At 37.7% G+C, this 24,594-nt stretch overlaps 1 protein-coding gene across 1 annotated transcript in view; it reads right to left on the reverse strand.

Annotated features, from left to right (window-relative positions):
• Positions 1–24,594, reverse strand: part of LOC150077598 (phospholipid-transporting ATPase ABCA1-like) — a gene marked incomplete at its 3' end in the record, with an annotated part of 856,770 nt that overhangs the window by 244,330 nt on the left and 587,846 nt on the right. Inside the window, exon 30 of the mRNA XM_090386943.1 lies at positions 12,232–12,359. Coding sequence (XP_090243069.1) covers positions 12,232–12,359 — 128 coding nt within the window. The remainder of the gene's footprint in view (positions 1–12,231; positions 12,360–24,594) is intronic.

The following is a 24,594-nucleotide window of genomic DNA, read 5'->3' on the forward strand; positions in this document are numbered from 1 at the left end:
TCCTTGCACCATATGGCTAATAATAATAATAATAACCACAACTACTTGTACAAGAAGCTCACTTGCACACACAAGCATCTGGCAGAGCAGTTCACCCGAATGATGAGGCACCCAGAGAAAGTTCCGAAGTTTCTCACTTCGAAAACAAGTTGAAATGTACTAAAACACCCAATAAAAAGAGAAACAAATCTCACCACTGTGATCCACTGATGAATAACTGGCTTAATTTAAAACACATATTCCGAACACAATTTTGTGGAGCGGCATACAGCACATCCAAACGGTAAGGCAGCCATATTGGTGATCCTCTCCTGTTTACATAGCATTAGCATTAGTAGAGGCATTTGATGCAAGAAAGCAAGCTTATGCAGCATCAGCCAAAAAAAAAAAAAAAAAAAAAAAAAACCCACTTCCACTTCACCCCTCTGTTCGTTCAAAATACCTGTCCAGCTGAGCCTTAAACTTATTTAGGCTATCAACTTCCACGACAAGGGATAGGTATATTTGGTATATAGGTATAGGTATATTTGGGTCTAACGGCTCCTGGGATTTCTCCCATCTCCACATATGTACACTGTATCGGACAAGCCAGGGATTTAAAAGTATATGGGTCATGTGGTATTTAGCATGTTGTGCCCTTGTTCATCCGGTCTGTTAGCCGCCGGGCCCCTAATGGGACCCGACGTTACCATACCTCGCCACGGGGAGGCCGGCCGGGTGTTACCTATATAGTACTCTGGCAGGTCCTGCCACCTACTTTCCTGGGATTTCAGTGGCTAGAACCTTAAAAAAAAAAAAAAAAAAAAAGTGCTGTTCGAGGTTAGTTATTAGCATTTATTAGAATAATTTAGATGCTTGCGAGGGGCTATACGCTGAAATAATATTTTCTATATGCCTAAATGGGTCGGGCAGGAAATTTTGATGTAGTTAAATTTGGACGCGTAGGGCTGAAAATGCTGTGAAAGTCAACAGTAAAAGGGGGTGTGTGAAGACTGGAGGGAAGAAAAAAAAGTATGGGCCCGACAGAGAGGATGGCCCCGCGATTGCAGTGGAGCAGGCCCGTGCTCCACCAGAGAGAAGATATTTGGGGAAGGGAAGGAGTGGGGGCAAAGCCCCCTCTCCCCACGGGAAGGGAAAGAAAGCCCCGTTCAAGAGAGAAACAGTGTATGTCGAGTCATATGACAACCTTGGATGTCCTTTAGTCCAGGTGCCCAACAGGGCAAGATGGGGTTCTTCTGGTCTTCTATGATGTCTTTGAACAAATTGAGTCAGAGTCTTAGTTGTGTTTCCATTACTCTGGGCCATTGAGGGATGGCTTTTGTCTCGTGATTTGTGAACTTTTGGAATACCTCCACTCAAGGGGAGGGTAGGGTCTGTTGTCTTGTGAACAGATTTTGCGCAAAAAGTGTGAATGCTTTGTAGGTCTCTTCCTCTTGTAGAACGATGTCTTCCTGGTTTCGAAGAAGCGAGTGAATCTTGGTGTATAGTTGACATCTGAGGTCCTCGTATTGGTCACACTCGTATACCAGGTGCTCCCAGGACTCCTCCTGTCCACAGGAGCACCGCGGAGTAGCTGCAATTCCAAAGTCATATAGCCTCTTTCTAAATGAGCCATGTCCGGTCAATAGGTAGGTAGTTTTGAGTCTGGGCGAAAACCAGGCTGGGGAGAGTGGATAAACTTGTCCTACATCCGGTATAAACTTCTTAGTAATGGAGCCTTTGTTAGTGAGGTTCCAGCGATTTTGCCATAGTGATTTCACGTATTGCAAAATCCGTCTGTTCTCCACGGTTTTGGAGTTTGTTGGATCTGTGGTCAATCCTATATGAGAGACTATTTTTCCTTTGGAATGTTGGTACAGCAACCCCCAGCACGCAATCTCCAAGTCCAGGGGAAGGCATCCCGCCAGGACCTGGAGCGCGTGGGTGCTCACAGTGCAGCAAGCTCTTGTCATTATGAGCAATATCGATCGGTGTGTCATCTCTAGTTTTTTCTTGTTGACAGCTGTGCTAGTCTTTGTGTACCAGGCCCCAGCTGCATAGGCTAGTGCTGGGATAAAGAATGCCTTATAGAGGACGCCAAGGGCCCTCTTCTTCAGGCCCCAATCTTTCCTAGTGACTCTGGCCAGTAGGCTCGCATATCTTCTTATTTTTGTTCTCAGGTAGCAGAGATGTGGTGTGAAGCTAAGGTTTCTGTCAAGTATCACTCCGACGTATTTTATTTCTGTTAGCAACTTTATGGTTTTCCCGTTTATCTTAATCTGCGGTGGTCTTCTAGGGTCAAGGAATCCTTTGAGAAGTATTGAACTTGTTTTTTCTGTGGAGATAGTAAGGAGATTTGTACTAGCCCAATTTTGCAAGTCGCTAGTGGCCCGGTTTGCTATGGTCTCCAGTCGTGCCCGGCTGTCAGCCTGCAGCATCAGAACCAGGTCATCCGCATATGCCTGGGTTTTAACATTTGGAATATCCAAATTAAGGAACTCGTCTAGGACCAGGTTCCACAAGAGCGGCCCCAGGACAGAACCCTGAGGGCAGCCCCTGTGGACCGGCCTAGAAACAGAGGCATATGGAGTGGTAACAGTGATTTGCCTGTTTTCAAGATAGGATTTGAGGCATCGATATAAGTCTCCTGTGATATGAGCCTTCCGGAGCCTGGCCAGAACAGCAGGCCACCAGAGAGAATCAAAGGCTCCTGCGAAGTCAATCGATATTAGGAGGAAGTATTTTGTGTTGCAGTTTTTAGCTGTTTCAATAATATTTTCCAGAGCCTCTACAGCCGAGCGCCCCTTCCTAAAGCCATATTGATTAGGTGACATGAGGTTTGATTCTTGGAAGTGGTTCTCGATTCTTTGGTAGAGAAGGCGCTCGAAGAGCTTGCTGAAGATTGACAGCAAGGCGATTGGCTTATACGACCCTGGCATTCCTTGTGGTTTCGTCGGGTTTTTTTAAAATGAGTTTTATTCGTGCCGTTTTCCACGAGGCCGGGAAGTGGCCCACCGAGAGACATCGGTTGAGGAGTCCTAATATTGTGTTCGGTATAGTTTCTACCACCACCTTGAGCATCTCGGGCTCAATTTGATCTATACCAGGGGTCTTTCTATTTTTAATTCTCGCTGCCGCTATGCTGAGTTCCATTGGTGAGAAGGCAGGTTCAACAGCTGTGGTGGTGTATGAGTTATTGTCCTCACATAGTTTTCTTTGTTCCTGGGTTTGAGGCTCGGTTGCAGGAAGGAAGATATGGTCCAAAATATTGTCTATAGAGGATTTCCATGTTCTGGTATAGGTTCCCTGAGCTGTCTTGTTTGCCGTTACGACTTCCCCTCTGGGGAGTTTGTTTGTGGTGACTTGATACACCACTCCCCAGGGGTTAGCATTTCCTTCTGTATTTACTAGGTTTTCCCATGAGGCTTTCTTTCTTTTCTTTATTTTAGCTGTGTAGTCATTTCTGACCTCACGGTACTGTTGCCGTAGTACATCGACCTCTGCCTGTGGCCAGGATCTACGCGCCCTCTGAAATGCCTTGCGGGCACTATTTACCCTTTTCCGGAGATCTGTGAGCTCTGGCGACCACCAAGGAACGGCTTTGAGGGAAGGCATCTTCTTGATGGCTATATCTGGGGCGCATTATAGCCTTAGATGCTAATGCGCCAATAAAACCAAACCAACCAAACAAACAAACAAGCTATATCTGCCGCTTCTGTGATTATTTTTGTTACCTCTCGCTGATGCCAGTCTAGGTTGAATTCATTGGGGTGAAAGTTTTCTGCTTTCTCCGTCAGCAGCTGCTTAAAAAGTTTCCAATCCGCTTTTGATATGGCATATCTTGGTAATAAAATTCGTGTGACATGTTGCGTTTGGAGTGATCCGTGGAGGTTGTAAATTAACGCTCTGTGATCTGAAGTGGTCCAGTGTTGTTGTACCTCCCAAGGAGAGAGGTGTCCTGCTATGGAATGACTTGCAAGGGTTAGGTCGATATTAGCTTCCCACATAGTGTTCCAGAAGGTGTGGGGCTGGTTTGGTCTGTTTAGAATGGATAGGTCGCTGCTTGATATGTACTCCTCTAGGCGCTGGCCTTTGTTTGTTCCTCTCCGTTCTGGTGTCTCACTGTGCCAGGCAGGTGATCTGCAGTTTGCATCAAGGCCTAATATAAGTTTGGCGTTTGGTAGTTGTTGCCGCAGATTCTGAAGATATTGTATTGTAGGGAGTATGTCTTCTCCTGGTCGGGCATAGATGGACACTACATAAAATTCCCCTAGGGATGATGCTATATGGGCGCAGACTGCCCAGTTTGTGCACAGGTCTGTTATCTTAGTTACAGTGAGGTCAGGATTACAAACAGCGATGGCAGCCCAAGGAGTTTCACCAACCACTTGGAGAATTTTAAACTGTAGTGGGTACCCTCTAACTTGATATTTATGTGTATAGGGCTCTTGTAGAAGAAGTAGGTCTAGCTTCTCTTCTTTAGCTTTCTTAACTAGCTGTGCTACGACAGCCTTGGAGCGTTGCGCATTGTGTTGTGCTATCTTCGCCTTTGACATGTTATAGTAGTTGTTATTACTCTCCATAATTGATTCTCAATTGTTGTGCACCCTTTGTTTTAATGTAAACAGGGCATTTACTGTCCCTGATAGAATGATCCGATTGTAACTTCATGGCCCTACAGTTTGCACAAACCGGAGTTTCCACTTTTTTTGGGCAATCGTTATATTCATGCCCAGTGTTGGCACAATGACCACAAGTGGGTTGCGGCTGCTTGCAGGTGTGAGTCGTGTGGCCAAAGCGACAACACCGGAAGCATTTGGGAACAGCCACATGCTCACTGAAACGGTGGCTGCCCCAGTTTACATAGATTCTGGACTGTTGGCTCAGGATTCTCCAAGTGGCCGGAGACAGTTCAACGATCCAGTTAGCAGAATTTCCATTTCTGGGCTTTGTTTTATTCCTTGGTATAATATGTTGTCGTGGCTCATCGCCTGTGGGTAGCTGACGGCAGTTTTTGGTATAAATCTCCTGAACAAGTTCTTCTGGGGGTCACGTCTTTGTCGATGCCTAATATTAGTATGCTTGGCCCTTTCTCTTTAGGAGGTTCAGCTATGAGGCCTAAGGAGGGTATTTTAGGATTTTGTAGTATTCCCTGTAGATCTTCCTCTGTGTCAGTCTGAATTATAACTCCAACGTTTCTTGTCTTTCTGACAGATCTAATCTTCGTGTGTTTGAAGTCATCCTTAAGCTTTTCGATTACTGTTTGTTTCACTTCCTCACTCGTTTTGTGGACTTCGCTTGACGTTGGTTTTAATATTACTAGGTGTGGTTTGGTGATCGGGGTTTTCTTGGGGGCTATTCCAGCCTCACCTGTAGGACGATTTCCATTTGTAGCGTTGATGTTGTTCCTCAGCGCCTGTGAATAAGTGTGAGCGTGCTGTAGCATGTGGTTTGCCCCACTGTTTTGGAGGACCTCCAATTTTGCTGTGGCAATTTCCTTCTCTAGCTGAGTTTGTACCAGGATGGTCTCCATTTTCATCGAAATGGAGACGATCTCTGCACGGAGAACAGCTGTAATCCTGTTGGTTGGCTCCTTAAAGAGACTCTCCAGGGCAGTTCGCAAAGCAAGGGACTGCTCCAGGATGGTTCCTTCCGGGAGAGCTGGGTCCATAGGGGTCTCTTGTAGTTTATCCCATGGCTTTCCTGAGGCTTTGTCATTTTGGGTGGTAGTTTGCTCTGTGGATTCCTTGTTTTTGCTTTTACATAGCAATCACAAAAGCACTATAACTTATAACTTATTCAGTTTGTACATAATGTGTAAATTGTGAACTGTTATGCATTTGAGCATGCACCGATGAAGCGATCGCATGATTGGTCCCTTCAAAGTTACATTCTGGACAGCAAATAGATATATGACGCTATGCAGTATGTACTCAGATGTAAGGATGCACGGCGGCTTGAATCACCGTGTGAAAATTAATTTTCACCCTCCCTGTGCTGTCTTCTTGATTCGACATCATCGAGGGGCGCCATTTCGTCAGCTAGCCTCGGGTATCGAAATAGCTTGCCCTTCTCCTGTCAGCGCCCTTCGCACCTGCCCCAATGCCAAGGCATTCCTACGCCACTGCATGCCCCCCCTCCCCCCGTCGCTTTTCGGAGAATATACATCAATAGTTTAAATTCCCTTTAGCTACAAAAGAAAATTTTTTTTCATTGTTAACGTAGGATTTTATCTATTTTTGCATTGTTGCTCAGCTATTTTCAACTGACCATAGTTTACTTCACAGCAATTCACACTTTAGCTGAGTGCCTGTGTCCGCCAGTCACATTATGTTTGAATGTCATATTTGTTTTGTTCTGTGCATTATTTTGTGCCCAAACAAGGCATAAAAATGGTGCCCCTCCTGTCATTTTTTTCTGGACCTAAAACCACACACACACACACACACACACACACACACACACACACACACACACACACACACACACACCCCTTTAAAAAGATATAGTTCAAGTGAAAAGCAATGAGAAAAACAGAAAGAAAAGAGAAAAAAAAAAAAAAAAAAAAGCTGCTTGAAATATCTACAGCTTATCAAGAGATTGATATTGATTATACATGGAATATGGAATGTATAAAAATTCATATTGAATCTGTTAAATTCAATATACAGTAAACCTTCGATTTAATGGACTAATAGGGGAGAAGGAGGATGTCTGTTAATGCCAAAAGTCTGTTAAATCGAATGTAACTGGGGGGGGGGGGGGTTAGTAAAGAATTTTTATTGTTCTTAATGTAAAAAAAAAGTTTTAATACAATATACAGTACTGTACAATATAAAATTAGGCGCCTCCGTAGCCAGGTGGGAAGGAGCAGCAGTGCGTAGCACACGCTTCTTGATTAGACCGGGGTTTGAGCCCGTCACCACCAAATACGGAGGATGCGGAAAGGTCAGGGAATGACCACTGCATATCATGGAGCAATATGGCCTTAGTTGCTAATGCTCCTAAAAAAAAAAAAAAATAAAAAATATATATATATATATATATATAAAATTATGTTGCCCTTTGATTTACGGATATCAGAAACAGTTTGTTTTTTTATGCCGTAAATTTCAAAAACACGTGCTACTGAAATGCCTTGTTTAATTTCTGTGCCACATTTAAGTTCCCACGCTTTCTTTTTACTCCTCTATTAGTGATGCCATTTTAAATTGTAAGGATTGCAAAATTATTTAATAAATAAAGTCACAATTCAGAAATCACAGAAACACTCTGTATACAGCCTGACTGCACGATAGGTTGAGGCAGACTGAGACCAAAACAAAGCAAGTCAGTAGATGTGCAGTTTAGTGTCCAGAGTCATGTTCAGCTCTCAAGTCACCGCCTGCTCTTTATATGTTATCTGTAATCTGGGAAAACAGCTATTGGAACATGTTTTCAGAAAGAATAAAAAACAATTTCCTGAATTGGATTATAAAAATAAAAATAGCTAATTATCAAAACAATAATGGAAATATGTAATTATTATTAATTTTTAATTAATAATAACACATGTTTTGTATAACCTAAAAAAATAATATGGTTGAGATTAATATGTACATTAATGTATTATTATTTGTCCGGTACTTTAAATCCGAAATACGTTATATTGGGGTCCGTCAAATCGAGGGTTTACTGTATCTATTCCCTGCTCAATATAAGCTTGCTAATAGGGCTACCTACTGTCTGATGAAGGAACCCTTAAGTTCTGAAACATAATGCCATGCGTGTTTAAGGGATAACAGATTCACCTAGTGGCTGACATTATCTGATTAAAAGTGATATTAGTTACTTTAGGTTGACTACATGAACAGTTGTAGTTGTTTCTAAAGAGCCCATGCCTAAGCACTGTCACTACCACTGAATATACCACTTTATTCCCTGATGGTTGACTGCAAAAGTTAATGCAGAGAAATGTTATAATTAAGCTGTTCCAAATATTGTAATAACCTTGATTAAAATGGCTCCCCTTTTATTAATTATATTACTTTTAAATATATAATATCGGTGTAAATACACCATAGTTAACCCATAGATTTGAGCTATGATTGTAGCGTAGAAGGCATCGTTTTAATTGTATCTCATAATGTTTTAATTGCCTTCACAACAAGATAGCTACTATTGAATTACTTCAAATAAATAACGCTTCTCTAGTAGAGAAGAAAATAAATAACAGTAGTCTTCTCTACTAGAGAAGCGTTATTTATTTGAAGTAATTCAATAGTAGCTATCTTGTTGTGAAGACAACCACATTATGAGATACAATTAAAACGATGCCTTCTACGCTACAATCGTAGCTCAAATCTATGGGTTAACTATGGTGTATTTACACCGATATTATATAGTTAATTATCAAAACCCATAAGGATTATGGCTAGTGCATTTAATTTTCCAAATAAATTACTTTTAAAGAATGCATTACAGGAGTAGGAGGCCTTCACAGAAGCAAATTATCTAGGACCAGCCACAAAATGGATTTTTTTTTTTTCCATCGTTTGCTGCTAATACTAAAATACAAATTATACACCTACTTAGAATGAACACTAAGGATGGATGGTGCCATGAATACACAGGAAAATTGGAAGAAAGTCATATGGTCCAATGAGTTCCAATTGATGCTTTTCAGCACAAGTGGAAAAGTGCATATACAGAAGAGACCACACTGGAACTATCCTACTGTATACCAACAGTAAATGCTGATTTAGGAGGTTTAAGACTTTTTGGTGTGAGACTTTTTTTCCTTTTTTTGCACACCCTTCATTCTCCTGTGCCACTGGAAGGCACTATGAATGCTGGAGAATATTTGCATATCTGCCAACTTTTAGATATTGAAAATCAAAACTCTTTTAAGGAATTAGGCTGTAGCTGAAAAGTTCTGGAATGTGTTCTGGCACTGTTCAAAGATGTTCCCAGCCTTTTCTTTCAAATTAATTATTTTATGGGGTTCCAGAAATGGAGAATTCAGAAAAAATTGAAAAAGCAAAATTGGACTTATATTTAGTAAGTGAAATTTGTCAGGGAAGGAAATAGCAATAAAAAAAATACAAAAATGGATAGTGAAAAAACTGAAAGAATACAATTGCAGAATAAATAAAAAGGTAAAGAAATAGAGAAAGTAGCTGGAAGGGCAAATAAAACAGCTTTCTATAAATTTTTTTTGCTAGAACACCTGTAATAGAACAGAAGATGCACATGTTTTGAAGTTTATTGATCATACATCATAATCTAAAATAAAGACAAAACATATCTTTTGTTATTCATCCTTGGTTACCAGCTATCAGCTAAAAAGATGAATTTCATTGCTAATGAAATTATCTTTTCTAGTATTGCTTGCAGATAAACAGAATCTTTTTATCTGTTATTTATCTTACTGCCTCAGTTTCTTGCTTCCTGTTTTACCACTATTTCCTATCCTCTGCTCTTTGTGTGCAAGAAACAGAAAGTTTAAAATAATCACACACACACATTAGCACATATACAAGGATATATGTGCAAATTTCAAACTCTATTATTTTTAAACTGCTCATTGTCCTCACAAGAACATATAAATTTCAAAACAATCTCAGCATTACAACAATTCCTCCCTAGTTATTATTTGCATTATAAAAGAAAAAGTATATTATCACAAAAGTATAGATTTAATATTTTCATGGTATTTTTTTATATAAATAAATAATCAAATCAGCACATTTATTATGGAGTATATATACTGATTTGATTACATATCTTTCTTCCATTCACTCAATACTTATGATCATTCCTTATATCTTGGAGGCAGTTTTAAGAAATTTTAATCACTAGTTACGTGATAAATTTATCTAAATCTATTATACATTATCAAAGCCATGCCTGGACACCTACCCTGCAATCATCCTTTGACAAAGGATGGTAGCAATACACATATAGAAGTTACCCTTCAGCCAGAGAGTAGTCAATTGCTGGAGAAAATTTCCATCTGTTCAGTGCAGGATTGAGGAATGGGCTGGCAGGGCCCTTGCCCAGGTTGCCATTCTTTAAGAGGCACCACATTTTACAAATCATGACAAAAAAAATATATATAGCCTTAGTGAAGGGGTGCCGAAAACTCTTTTTGCCCTTGGCACAAAAATACCTTGGTCTGGCACTGCATCTGTTATTGTAGAAGTGAGTAGTTTTAATAAATTCAAAGAACTGAGAATAATGAACTAAAATTCCAATTGCAGCGTTTCAAGACCAGGCACCTGTGGGGAGATCTGATTGAGGTGTTTAAACCCTCGAGTGGATGGAGTAAGCTGAATGTTAATGGTATTCTTCCACTTTCTGAAACCATACACAAGGTGGGGGGGGGGGTATAAATTCAAGTTGACGAATGGGTGCAGAACAGATGTGTGGAAGTTTGCCTTTAGCCAGAGGGTGGTTGACTGTTGGAAGAGATTTCCATCTGTTGTTGTGGAAGTGGATGGGTTGAATAAATTTAAGAGCATACTAGACAAATTCTTGGAGGATACAGATGAGAGAATTGTGTGTTTATTTTTATTTTTTGGCTGATGCTATATAAGCTTGCTTTCTTGCATCATTGCCATTACTACTACTAGAAATCATTGGAGGGGATGAAGAGGTGATGTGGATTTTTTTTGGTTGATGCTGTATAAGCTTGCTTTCTTGCATCATTTGCTGCTACTAATACTAATATATATTTGTTCACAATATTTGCCTCTATAAGGAAAATTCATATATCATTTGAAAATTCTCAGCCAGTAATCAAGTTTATGATATTAATTAGAATTTAATGAGTTAATTTTTAAATATGAAATTAAATAATTGATAAATATGCATAAATTACCAACTGACACTGTAAATTAGGTGTCCCCTTAACAACTATTCCTTGATTCTTTTGGTATAAAAATTGAATGAAGTGATATAAACAAAAAAAAAAGCATGTCACCAAGAAGGGAATTTACTGATTAAATATACTAACTAACTATATATTAACTAAATATAAACTAACTAACTATATACTATACTAACATTAAACTGGACATTTACTTTTGACTTTTATACTGCAATATTTGAAGGCACCATTACTGGTCTCACCAGTAATGGTGCAGTGCTCAAGCACGTACTCTATAGAAACAACTACAACTGTCCACTAGTCAACCTAAAGTAACTAATATCATTTTTATTCAGATAACATCACCCATTAGGTGAATTTGTTATCAATTAAAAACTTGAGCTTGAGACACTGCTCTGACTGTTTCAAAACTTAATGCTTCTATCATCAGACAGCAGTTGTCCCCATTTGTGACCTTGAGTTGAGTGGTGAAAAGATATACTGAACATAAATGAGCAGCCAAGTGGTAGTTTGGAAGAAAACTTCTGATTGGAAACATAACACCTATGTAACAAAAGCTGTTTCCAATTGGAAGTTTTCTTCCAACTTACCACTTGGCTGCTCATTTAGATTCAATAGATCCATTCACCATTTGACAGAAGGTGGCTAATAGGGATACCTGCTGTCTGATGATGATGGAACCAACAAGTTCCAAAACTGGTCACAGCAGTAGCTTGAGTTTTAACGGCTAATGTATTCACCTAATGGGTGATATTATTCAACTGAAAATGATATTAGTTACTTTAGGTAAAAAAAAAGCATGTGACATAGATAGCTGTAGCTATATCATGAGCACATGCTGTTTGTTATTTGGTTTTTAGGAGCATTAGCAAATAAGGCCATATTGCTCCGGGGATATGCGGTGGTCATTCCCTGACCTTTCCGCATCCTCCGTATTTGGTGGTCACGGGCTCGAACCCCGGTCTAATCAAAAAGTGTGTGCTACACACTGCCACTCCTGCCCACCTAGCTACGGAGTCACCATGAGCACATGCCTGAGTGCTGTCACTGTCATTAGAGAGGCCACAGATGGTTGGTTACAAAAAGTGAATGCAGAGAAACTTTACTTAGAAGCTGTTTCAAATATTTCATTTAGTAATAAAATATTTTTCAAAATTTGACTTCATTGAAAGATATTTGAGGATGTGTGCAGGTAAACAGCAGGACAGTACTATAAGTTTAGTACCCTATATAAAAAATCCATATGCAAGTACTTTAAATATTATCCAGAGGAATGCCATGTTAGGTCAAGTACTCTTTCTTTTTATTTATACTAGATTCAAAAGTCAGATTAAAAGAGAAATAATTCAGATTTTATTTATATCACAAATATATTTTCTAACCTGAAGAAGATATAATTAGGTGGTCCATATAACCAAGGTGTCATTTCAAGAGGTGGTTCTTCCACAAGTGGAGGGATAATTAGAGCCAGAAGGAGAACTAAACATATAAAAAGTGCTGGCAAGACAATCTGAAAAAAAATTATGATTCTAATAAGATTCTTAAATATATACTACAAAGAAGTGATATTCACATTTTTTTAACATTTAATAAAAAAAAAAATATTCAATATGAATTTCAAGGTATCCTTTTTATTTTACTTTTAGAATACAAATATAAATGAGTAATTAAACTGAACACAAGTAATGAGAAGATACAAAAATATGTGAGACTTCATCTTATTTACAGAAAGCATAATAATAATAATCCTATGAACTAATTTCCTTTTATCTATTGAAATAATTGAATCGTTTCAGTTTTGATGTTGAAGATAAACCTGATTTAAGAAATAAATAAATTTAGAGTTTTACCCTCAGAAAACTCATGTTGAAGTATTTAAGAATCATGGGCAATTTTTTTCAAGTGCTGTCACTGATTGGGAATAACTTATTTTAAATGAATGGAAAGCTTTAAAGAATTACTTAGTCTCATGCAACATTATGATTTTGTTACAGAGAAACTAGTTTTTTACCCCCAAAGAGGTAAACTGGTCATATGCAATTTACAGATATAATATACAACAAGCATTTTTCTTCTCACTTAATTAATCTAACCTAAGACTAATCCAGTCTTTCAAATCAAAAAAAAGAAAAATTCCCACCATTCTAAATTGATTTCTATTTTTACAATAAAATTGCATTCATATACAGGCAACTCTCAGTTTACAAACGAGTTCTGTTCCAAGACTGTTCATTATATGTTTTATGTATCTTGCATTCCTGAGCTTTTATGATACATATCGTATATGTTAGCAGCCATTTTAAAGCATTAAAACCATGTACTAAACACTGAATGGTCTATATAATGTTTTATTATAATGTATATATGTGTTATGGTTTATTGTATACGATATGTAAAATAAAATAAAATAAGAAAAGAATAAAAAAAAACAAGATATGGTACTTGTTAATTTTAATTAAAAACTATACAATTACAAAACAGAAATAAAGAAAATGAGTAACGACAATATATGTACTGCACATACATATGTATTCAACTTTTACTTGTTGATATCTTTATCAGAATTCAATATTTTCCACATAAGTGACACTAGGTGCAGATGAGGTAGATGGAAAGGCATCTGATAATGAAGAAACAGCTGGGTTTTCCACTTTTTAAAAATATGTTTTTATAGAAGATTGCACAGTTTTCTTCAAAAATCTCACTATAGCATGCTAGACAGTCAAACACCTCTTTTTACTTTTGCAATTCTTTACATATTTGCGTCGTCTTCTTCAAAGATTGCCAACCCCTCAGAAATTTATTTAAAAGTGCTTAAACATTCTATACAGTGTGCCAAGTTAACCAGCGTTTTTTTTACTGGCTAGATTAGTTTTATTAACCAAGAACAGTTCAGTATAATTATCATAATAATTTTCTGATAATTATTGTAATAAATACATTTTTGAAAAGTTTATTTATTTAAATCTTACAATTATGTTCACTATACATTTGGCATTTCATTTTATAAGGAACTCTATCTATTGGTGACTTTAAGAAATTGAATGAATTGTGACGTTCGTTATAGCGAATGTTCGTAAACTGAGAGTTGCCTGTATTGTAATCATAAATATAAAATAGTGTTGATAAAAAGTTCAGACTCTTAGCAGCAGAAAAGAATGGGCTACATACAGATGCCCTATATCAAATTAGCATGTTCATGTTAGATGACCTACTGATGGGTTATCGAGCGCTACTGCTTTACTGATGCCTGATGGAAAAGTTCTTTCATCCCAAACCCCACCTAACAGACAAGTTTATAAGAAATGTAAGAGAAAAATATTTTAATATTTTTATTACAAAAACAGCATAGCCTAGAAACTATCAGCAAAATAACACACTGCTGAGCGGACACTAAATGCTTCCATCAATAAAAATTCATATGAATATAACTGAAAATACTTCCCTCCTGTGCTTCATATATTAATTATACAATGAGCAGTGACATCTCCCTTAACAGACACCACTTTAAAAGGGAAACCTATTGTGGATACTCAGGCATTGAGTCTCAGCAAAAAGTATTAAAAATTGGACATTACTGGTGATGATTCCATGGAAAAATTGTTAAAATTAAGAAATGAAGGGATTCCAGTGATCTTGGGATTGCATTTGTTAATTGCAATCCCAAGAGCACTGATCTCTTAATTTTAACAATTAACATTATGACAAATGTTAAAATTACTGGTAAATTGTTTTAACTCTGCCCAAAAATATTCAACAGCATTGGTGTCGTAGTGATATCGAGTTAATCTCAAAATTAGAAAGCTTTCTGTGCAACTATGTATTAAATGTATATTTCTTATTCAGAAGAGTATTTTGTCTAACCAAATCTAAAAGTTCAACCTTTTGTAATGATTGGCTATAGTAGGTTAAATTGTTCGTTGACAACAAATTCATTATTTCCTGTTTTCTATATGTTGATTTCAGGGGTTTGTTCAGCTGAACAAAATGAGAAGATACATTGTCAATTATTATTACAACAGTATTTTCTGTCAAAAAAGGAAAATGTTTCTTTAGTTTGCTCATAAAAAATAACAACAAAAAAAACATGCATCCATTTGGCTACGGTATTCCCTATATCAGCATTTCCTTTATAGATAAAATAAGGGAATATATCTTTTCTCTCCCTTTTCACACACAAAAACAGTACCTTCTAGACACATTTTCTGATTCATTATTCTCCAATTAAATTGGTGTTGACCAATATGATTGGGTATTACGATGTGGTCACAAAGGAACTGGATGCAAAAAATAATTTTGATATCATATACTTGGATTTCAGCAAAGCTTTTGATACTGATGCACATGGAAGACTGCTGTACAAATTGGAGTGATAGGCATTAAGGGCAAGTTACTGCAATGGATAAAGGGATGGTTGAGTGGGTGATGACAGAGTGGTAATAAATGGACAGTGCTCTACGTGGACTAATGTTATTAGCGGAGTCTCACGGCGTTCAGTGCTGGGCCCATTGTTTTGTGTATTTATCAACGACATCGATGAAGGTATATCAGGCTTAATGTCCAATTTTGCCGATGATACAAAGGTTGGCAGGATTGTTAATGATAGTATAGACAGTATGCTACTGCAACAGGACCTAGAAAAGTTAGGTAGATGGGCTGAGACGTGGCAACTGAAGTTTAATATTGACAAATGCAAAGTACTGCATATGGGTAGCAGTAACCAAAGAGAAATGTACCAACTGTGTGGTACTGCATTCAGGGAGGTGTAATTGTGTGCAGTCAGAAATTCTTATCTGACTGCACAATTACCTGGGGGGGTAACTGTGCAGTCAGATATGAAGTTCTCTGAGCAGTGCAGACAGGCTGCCTGAGCAGTTCAGCAGTTCATGGAGTTTTGTCAATGATAAATAGGAATTTTGCCAGCAGAGACAAGGAGGTGATTATCCCTTTGCATAAGGCAATGGTCAGGCCACAGCTTGAGTACTGCGTACAGGTCTGGTGGCCTCATTTTAGGAAGGATGCAGAGTTGTTAGAACGAGTACGGAGCAGGGCAACAAAATTGGTGAAAGGAACAAAGGGTTACGAAGAAAGGCTTAAGTTCTGCAAGTTGCAGCATCTGGAGACTAGGCACCTGCAAGGTGATCTGATTGAGGTGTACAAGGCCATGAATGGTTTGAGCAAGCTCAATACTGATGGGATTCTTCTGCTTGCTCAGATTAAGAATCTGAGGGGGCAGTGGCTCAGATTGAGGAAAGACAGTTGTAGAATAGATGCAGAAGTTCGCCGTTAGCCAGTGGGTAGTTGATTTCTGGAACAGACTTCCATCTGTTGTTGTGGAAGTTGATAGCTTAAATAAATTTAAGGCTGAACTAGACAAATATTTGGAGTGACTGGATGGGTGAAATGGGAAGTTTTTTTTTTTTTTTTTTTTTTTTTTTTGGCTGATGCTTCATATGCCTCAACTAATGTTAATAATGGGACTTTATAGATAGAAAGTCATAAGATATACAGAAAACAAATATAACAGTTCATAAATATATAAATATGTATTGAATAAAGCAATGACAAGCTAAGCAATTATAAACTAGAAAATGAATAGATAGTAGACCAAATGATATGGCTACTATATATTTAGCATACTTTAGAGGTTGTATAATCCTAGTAAAATATAAGAAATTTTATTTAAATCAAGGATATAATTATTTTTCATATGTAGGCATAAAAAGTTGGGAACATGCAATGAAAAACATGATATCCAGTGATGTAGAAGAAAGGTAAAGAATGATGACTTGTAGTCCAAAATGGAGGTTTTATTAAGGTTTCCATAATGAATAGTTTAGCTAATTAGAAGTGACCAGATACTGAAGAAAATAAAGTAGTCATTTCAGTAAAAATAGATAAATCCAATGTTGATATAGTAGCATAAATCCAAAGGTAGTTCCAGATGTGAATCCAAAAGTGAACACATGTTGAAGCTAATTTTGGAAATAATAACTAAATATATCCAAAGTTAAGAGTGACTGGATGGGTGACTGGACTTCTGACATCCGCTGGCTTCCTCAAAGCATCCATAGATGCTTTGAGGAAGATGAATGGTTGACCATTGATACAAAATTCCAATGGTGAAGGAAGTATATATGCATAAATTTAAGATAGGATGATGATAAACTAGTTATAACTAGATGACTGAAGACCCAATGGTAAGGTAATTAGACACTAAATCTTTTGGAGACTGCAGAAAATAGCTTATACAGAAAAATTAGGTTATGAAACCATCTAAATTAAAGTGACTAATAGAGAGTAGACTAAATGGTATGGCTACTAAATAATTAAGTAAAGTTGGAGGTTGCATAAGTAAGGCCATGTAATGTATAAAGAAATTTATAAATCAACAAGAGTATAATTACTCACATAAGAATATCCTGAGATGTAGAGGATAGAATGACCTAAGTGTAGGTTAAAAATAAAGTCTGTAGTCTAAAAATGTGGCCTTAATAAAAAAGACCAAGCTCATCTGCAGCTGCAGAGAAGGAAGTAAATCTGATGCAACTGAACTGTGTTCTGCTTCTTGCTTAACAGAAATAACATCGCTGACATCCGAAAATGAACAAAATAATGAGAAGTTATTAAATTTTGATATTGGCCTTCTAAAATCATACTTCACCACCAACGAAATAGAAGATGCTGTTCGACAAGGACCAGAACCATACCCAACAATTTTCCCTCTTTACCATGATGGAAATATATTTCCCGTGTATGTGCTAAATTGTTGTTTAAGGAATAATGAAGTAGTTCCTTGAGACTGGCTAGTTTGGAGTAAAACCAAACAAGCTTTATTCTGCTTTCCTTGTCGTATATTTTGCAAATTATCTGAACTACAGCAATCTATTTTTACAACAGAAATTGGCTGGGAACCTTCCAAAAGCCATAAAAACTCTATGACAGAATACCTGATCATGAAAACAGTAACACAGAGTGTGTTATGTAGAGAGGTGAAATTTACAAAACAATCTGAAAAAAAAAAAAAAAAAAGAAAAAAAAAAAAAAATTATTGCACAAAATAAAAAGTGAAACACAAGTATGGAAAGATTTACTACTGCGATATCTGGATGTAATTTTGTTTCTTTCCGAACATGGATTAGCTTTTAGGGGAGCAGCAACTTGGTGATTCAAGAAATGGAAATTTCTTAGGAATGCTAGAGATAAGTCATTATGATCCTCTCCTTGAAAAGCATTTGAAAAAAAAGTGAAAAATCACAAATTGAAAAGAAAAGATTGAAGGTTCGTTATTTGTCAGCTGAAATTCAAAATGAATTTATTTCGTGCTGTGCTGAAAATGTTCTTAGCTGAATTTTAAAGGAAAGAGAAGTTGCAAAATACTTTTCTATAATTGTAGATGCAATGCCAGATTCCGCCCATATGGAGCAAACATTCATTTTGCGTTATGTTCTTGTAAACAAAGAAACAAATGAATATGAAATATTTGAAAGATTCATGGAATTTGTAGATTGCAATAAGAAAACAGAGGATACCATCGCAAATTTAATTCTTGAAACACTTAAAAAATGTAATATCCCAATAAGTGAGTGCCGTGCGCAAGGATACGATAATGGCTCTAATATGAGTGAAGCATACAAGGGCGTTCAAGCTCGAATTTTGGAAATTAATCCCCTGGCCGTTTTTTTCTCGTTGTGCTTGTCACAGTTTGAATCCCTGTGGGGTTCACATGAGGCAGAATGTTGTCCTGAGGTAAAAACATTTTCTGGTGTTGTACAGAAGCTGCATAATATATTTAGTGGTAGCCCTCAGAAGTGGGAAATTTTGAAAAAAAAAAAACCAACACCAACTGCTCGCTTCATTCCATATCCAACACACATTGGTCTACTCGAATTGAGAGTGTGAAAACATTTGCACAAAAGCTTCCTTCAATAAAGAAGTCAATCGACATGGTGCTAGAATTAAATCTAACTGCAGACACTTGAACAGATCTGAATGGTATAAAGACATATGGAGATGGAGTCGCTTGAATGCCTTGTGATGGCAACAGTTTGGTTCAAAATTCTATCAGCCATAAACTATCGGTGCACGGTCTTACTAGCTCGAAATACCACCATCGACATTGAAGTAGCAAATCTTTCAGTCTTCTGACAGATTTGAAAAAGATTAGGAACAGCTGGGAGGCAATTCTAAACGAATGCAAGCTAGTAGCTGTAAATTTAAGTATGCAGGCTGAATTTTCAGATCGACAACAAAGGAAGAGGAAAAGAAATGCTGAAGAATTGACAATAACACCAACTGACGTATTCAAGTTTAAAGTTCTTTTAAACAAGGTTATTGGTAGCATGACAACTCTATTTGATACAGCGAAAGAAATAAACATTGTATTCAGTGTGCTGTTGTTATTTCATGACTTGAAAGAGATAGAAATTCAAGAAAATGCAAGAAAACTACAAAACAAATATGAAGAGGATATTAGCGAGCAGTTTTCTGAAGAACTAATACATCTGAAATTGAGATATGATGCAAATATACAGGAAACAAATATTTCACCTATACAGCTGCTCAATAAAATAAAACAACTGAATCTTGAACCACTATTTCCCAGTATTCTTATTGCTTTATGGTTGTTTTGTACAATATCATTGTGGCTCAAGCAGAATGATCTTTCAGTTGCCTATCAAGGATTAAAATTGTGTTACAGTCAACTATGGGTCAAAACCGACTTTAGTCTTTGGGCTTATTATCAGTCGAGGCAGAGCTAGCCAAACACTGTGATTTTTCAAAAGTAATAGAGTTATTTGCAAGTCCTAAGGCTCGCAAAGCACCTTTGTGATTTAGTCTAAATCCAAGACTCAAGCTGTGATTTTTTGACTTTGTGATCTGATATGATAGTTTATAGAGATTAACCTTATTATACGAGTAGAGTGGAAATTTTTTGTTAAACAACTATTATTTTGTATTTACCCAATATTGTATCACTGCTATTCAATTTTCATATTATTATATTACAGAAAAAATAAAGGACAATTTCTATCTACACGCCGTTTCTTTTTTCTGTCATTGGGCCCGGAATTATTTTCCTGGGCCAGCTCTTAGCGGCCCTGAAGAAGATACTTGTTGACATTAGACTTGAACTTCTGTAGATTGTAATTTTCAGGAAATATGTATTAATGGAGTTTGTTCCAAAAACAGAAGCTGAAGGAATAAATGAGTAAAAAGAGAAGTTGGTTCTGTGATTTTGAATTTCAGCAATCAACTATTCTCTGGCTGAAAGCAAATTTTTGAACATCTGTCTGCAACCATCTTTCTTCAGTTTAAATTTATTCCCCTTATATGTGATTTTTGAAATGAAAAAAGATGCCATCAACATTTAGGTTACTCAATCTATTCAAAGTCATAAACACATCAATCAGGTCTTCACGCATGTGATAGTAACAAATACAACAATTGGCACAACTGAAGTCTTTCTTGATAAGAATACCCTTCGGCTCCCCTCACTAATCTTATCGCTCTTCTTTTTTTTTTTTTTTTTTTTTTTTTTTGGTAGTTGTTGGCACATCGGCTTCTGTGGCCATAATGCACCTCCCAAGGTTTTTGTAGTACTTTGATCCAAGCTCGAGGCAGGATTCAAACCCGCGACCTTTGGGTTGCCAGGTAGGCACTTTACCCACCTGGCTAGCCCAGTCGGCTATTGCTCTTCTCTGCACCTGTTCCAACAAATCCACATCCTTCCTAAAATGAAGTTTCAATATCTATATGCAGTGCTCAAGATGTAGCCTAACCACTGCCTCACAACAGAATAATCATCTCCTTATCCATGCTGACAAAATTATCATTAGCATTAGTAGAGGCATATGATGCAAGAAAGCAAGCTTATGCAGCAAAAAAAAAAAAAAAAAAAAAAAAACAGCTCCCATTTCACCCCTCTGTTCGTTCCAAATACCTGTCCAGCTTGGACTTAAATTTATTTAGGCTATCAACCTCCACAACAAGGGACGGAAGTCTGTTCCACCAACCAACTACCCGCTGGCTAAAGGCAAACTTCCACACAATCTATCCTACATCTGTCTTTCCTCAATTCGAATTTATGCCCTCTCAGGTGATTATTCTGAGCAAGAGGAAGAATTCCATCAGCATTGAGCATATTCAAACCATTCAAGGCTTAATACACCTCAATCAGATCACCTCGCCGGTGCCTAGTCTCCAGACACTAATTTGCAAAACTTAGGACTTTCTTCGTAAGAGCAACCCTTTGTTCCATTCACTAATCTTGTTGCCCTACTCAGTACTCGTTCCAACAGCTCTACATCCTTCCTAAAATGAGTCCTCCAGACCTGTATATAGTACTCAAGGTAACAGGTGCAACAGTATCTGAAGAAGTTTTTTAGCCATATTTAGCTGCTTTATTGACCAATTGTTATATCAAATTATTTTCTATAAGTAGCTTATAGATCTAGTCAGGATCCTTAGTTTATTCTGAATTGAGACAGCGAGATTTGGAAGTTAATTAATACTTAAGTGTCCGTAGATTTACCGTTCGTAACTTGCCGCCATGTTATATGATACGTTATATCCCGAACTAGATAGCATAAGCTCATTATAGTATATAATATAATATTGTAAATCAATCAGTAAAATCTATTAATCTTGTTAAACTTCATTGTCAATTAAATTGTACTTTTTAACTAAATACATATAACGACTTAGATTACAAACGTAACATAATTTATTTTATTTTATTTCATATGATCAATACACGAAGGAACCAGTTTTTCCTTGCTTCCTTCGTGTATCGTGGCCAGGATATCCAGCCTGAGGCGGGAATCGAACCCGCGACCTTTGGGTTGCCAGGCAGGCACTTTACCTACCTGGCTAGTCCGGTCAGCGTAACATAATTAATTAATACATAACTTGATAATGAAGTTATATAAATGGAACACGTAGATAATACTCGATACTGAAAAATATATATAGCGTTATAATTGTGTTCGGATACAAGTTTAGGGTTATAATTTTGTACTAAAATTGAAATTTTATTGAAATTAAATCGAAATCATGACTCAGACAAGAGCAGCAAAGCAAAAGGCTCAAGCTAATGGGAGTGCTGTGGCTCAGGTGATAACTGAGGGGGCAATTTCCATCTGAATCACAGCCTTTTAAAATGCACTGCTTGTATGATGTTTGTGGAGCAATCAGGTACGGGACATGATATTGCCATGTGGGATGTTTTGTGTGTGTGTGCAATGTAAGGAGTGTAAGGAAATCAGCTAACTCAGCATTGTTATGGGCCTATATAAGAGCTTGAAGGACAGGGTGGATGCCCTCGAAGGATCTAAATTGACAGGGCCTATCAAGCTCTCAGATGCCCACATCAACGCCAGAGCTTGCACTTGTCATCACGCAACACAACGGCTACCCCCAAGGCAGAATGCACTGGACCCACAGGAACTAGTAGTTGTTGGTGATGCTATTGTCAGGGAAACGGGGAACATGCTTTGTAAAAAGGATAGCATTAGCATTAGTATTAGTAAAGGCATTTGATGCAAGAAAGCAAGCTTATGCAGCATCAGCCAAAAAAAAAAATAAATAAAATAAATAAATAAATAAATAAAAAAAAAATAAATAACCACTTCCACTTCACCCCTCTGTTCGTTCGAAATACCTGTCCAGCTGAGCCTTAAACTTATTTAGGCTATCAACTTCCACTACAAGGGATGGAAGTCTGTTCCACCAACCAACCACTCGCTGGCTAAAGGCAAATTTCCGCACGTCTATGCTACATCTGTCTTTCCTCAATTTGAATTTATGCCCTCTCAGATTATTATTCTGAGCAAGAGGAAGTATCCCATCAGCATTGAGCATGCTCAAACCATTCAAGGCTTTATACACCTCTATCAGATCACCTCGCTGGTGCCTAGTCTCCAGACACTGTAATTTGCAAAACTTAAGCCTTTCTTCGTAAGAGTACCCCTTTGTTCCATTCTACTCTTGTTGCCCTTCTCTGTACTCGTTCCAGCAACTCTACATCCTTCTTGAAATTAGGCCTCCAGGCCTGTAAACAGTACTATAGGTGTGGTCTGACCATTGTCTTATACAAGGGAATAATCACCTCCTTATCCCTGCTAGAAAAATTCCTATATATCATTGACAATACACCATGAGCTTCTCTTGCACCCCATCTGCACTGCTCAGAGAACTTCATATCTGCCTGCACAACCACCCCCAGGTACTTTTCATTCTCTACCACTGTCAGTGTAGTACCACAGAGTTGATACGTTGCTCTGGGGTTGCTGTTTCCCATATGTAGTACTTTATATTTGTCAATGTTAAACTTCATTTGCCACCTCTCAGAACATCTGCTCAACCTTTCCAGATCCTGTTGCAGCAGCATAGTGTCAGTAGTATCCTTGCCAACCCTGCCAACCTTCGTATCATCTGCAAACTTGGACGTTAAGCTTGATATACCATCATCAATATCATTTATAAATACAGAAAACAATAATGGACCCAATACTGAACCCTGAGGGACTCCACTAATAACATTAGTCCATGATGAGCAGTGTCCATTGATTACCACTCTCTGTCTTCTCCCCCTCAACCACCCCTTTATCCATAACAGCAATTTGCCTCCAATGCCACACTGCTCCAATTTGTGCAGCAGTCTTCCATGTGCAACAGTATCAAAAGCCTTTCTAAGATCCAACTATATAATATCAAAGTTATTCACTGAATCCAGTTGTTTTGTGACTGCATCATAGTATCCAATCAAATTGGTCAGGCAAGACTTCCCCTTAACAAAACCATGCTGTGTCCGAGCTATAACTGAAGTCTTGTCTAGATGATCCTGCAGTGCTTCTTTAACCAGTGCCTACATTAATTTTCTGGGAACAGAAGTTAAACTCACAGGTCTATAATTACTTGTGTCAGCCTTTGATCCTCCTTTGTGAATTGGAGTCATATTTGCCCATCTCCAGTCCATGGGTACCTCCCCTCAGTCCAAGGAAGCTCTCATAATTATGGCTAAGGGTTTGCTTACTTCCTTTGCTGCCTCCTTTAATATAACTGGATAGATACCATCCACCCCAGGTGCCTTTCTTGTGTTTATCTTCAACAATTTCTCCTCCACTTTACTCTCAGAGATTACAAGATTCTCTAGCTTACTGCCAGAGTTGAATACACCTCTGGCATCCCCCCCGCTGAATGACTCCTCATGTGTGAATGTCGATGCAAAATATTCATTTAGTTTGTTAGCTACCTGAGCAGGATCATCAACAGTTGACCCATCGATATCAAGTGGACCATTCTGATTCATCCCCTTCCTTCTAGAGTTTACATAAGTAAAGAACTCTTTGCTGTTTTTCCTTGCATCCCTTGCCAAAGATATCTCATATTCTGCCTTCGCCTGCCTAACCTCCTTTGTAACTTGGTTACAGATCAACTTGTATCTATCATATTTGTATGTATCCCATGCATTTTTCTTCTTTGCCATATGTCTCATTAGTTCATCTGGCATCCATTTAGGCCTAAACCTTGAACAATATTTCTTAGTTGGTATGTAAAGCCTAATAGCTTTCAAGATAAGTTCTTTGAATGCTTCCCATTTTGAATTTGCTGTTGGTAACATCATCAGTTGGTCCCACTGTATAGAATTTAAATACTGTCTCAGTCCATCGTAGTCATCTTTACGAAAGCAATAACCCTTCCCTTTATCCCTAATGGCAGTTACCTCTTTGAGTAAATCCCAC

This window comes from Mastigoproctus giganteus, chromosome 12 (genome assembly GCF_048544385.1).
Source record: "Mastigoproctus giganteus isolate SK-2022 chromosome 12, ASM4854438v1, whole genome shotgun sequence".
NCBI lineage: Eukaryota > Metazoa > Arthropoda > Arachnida > Uropygi > Thelyphonidae > Mastigoproctus > Mastigoproctus giganteus.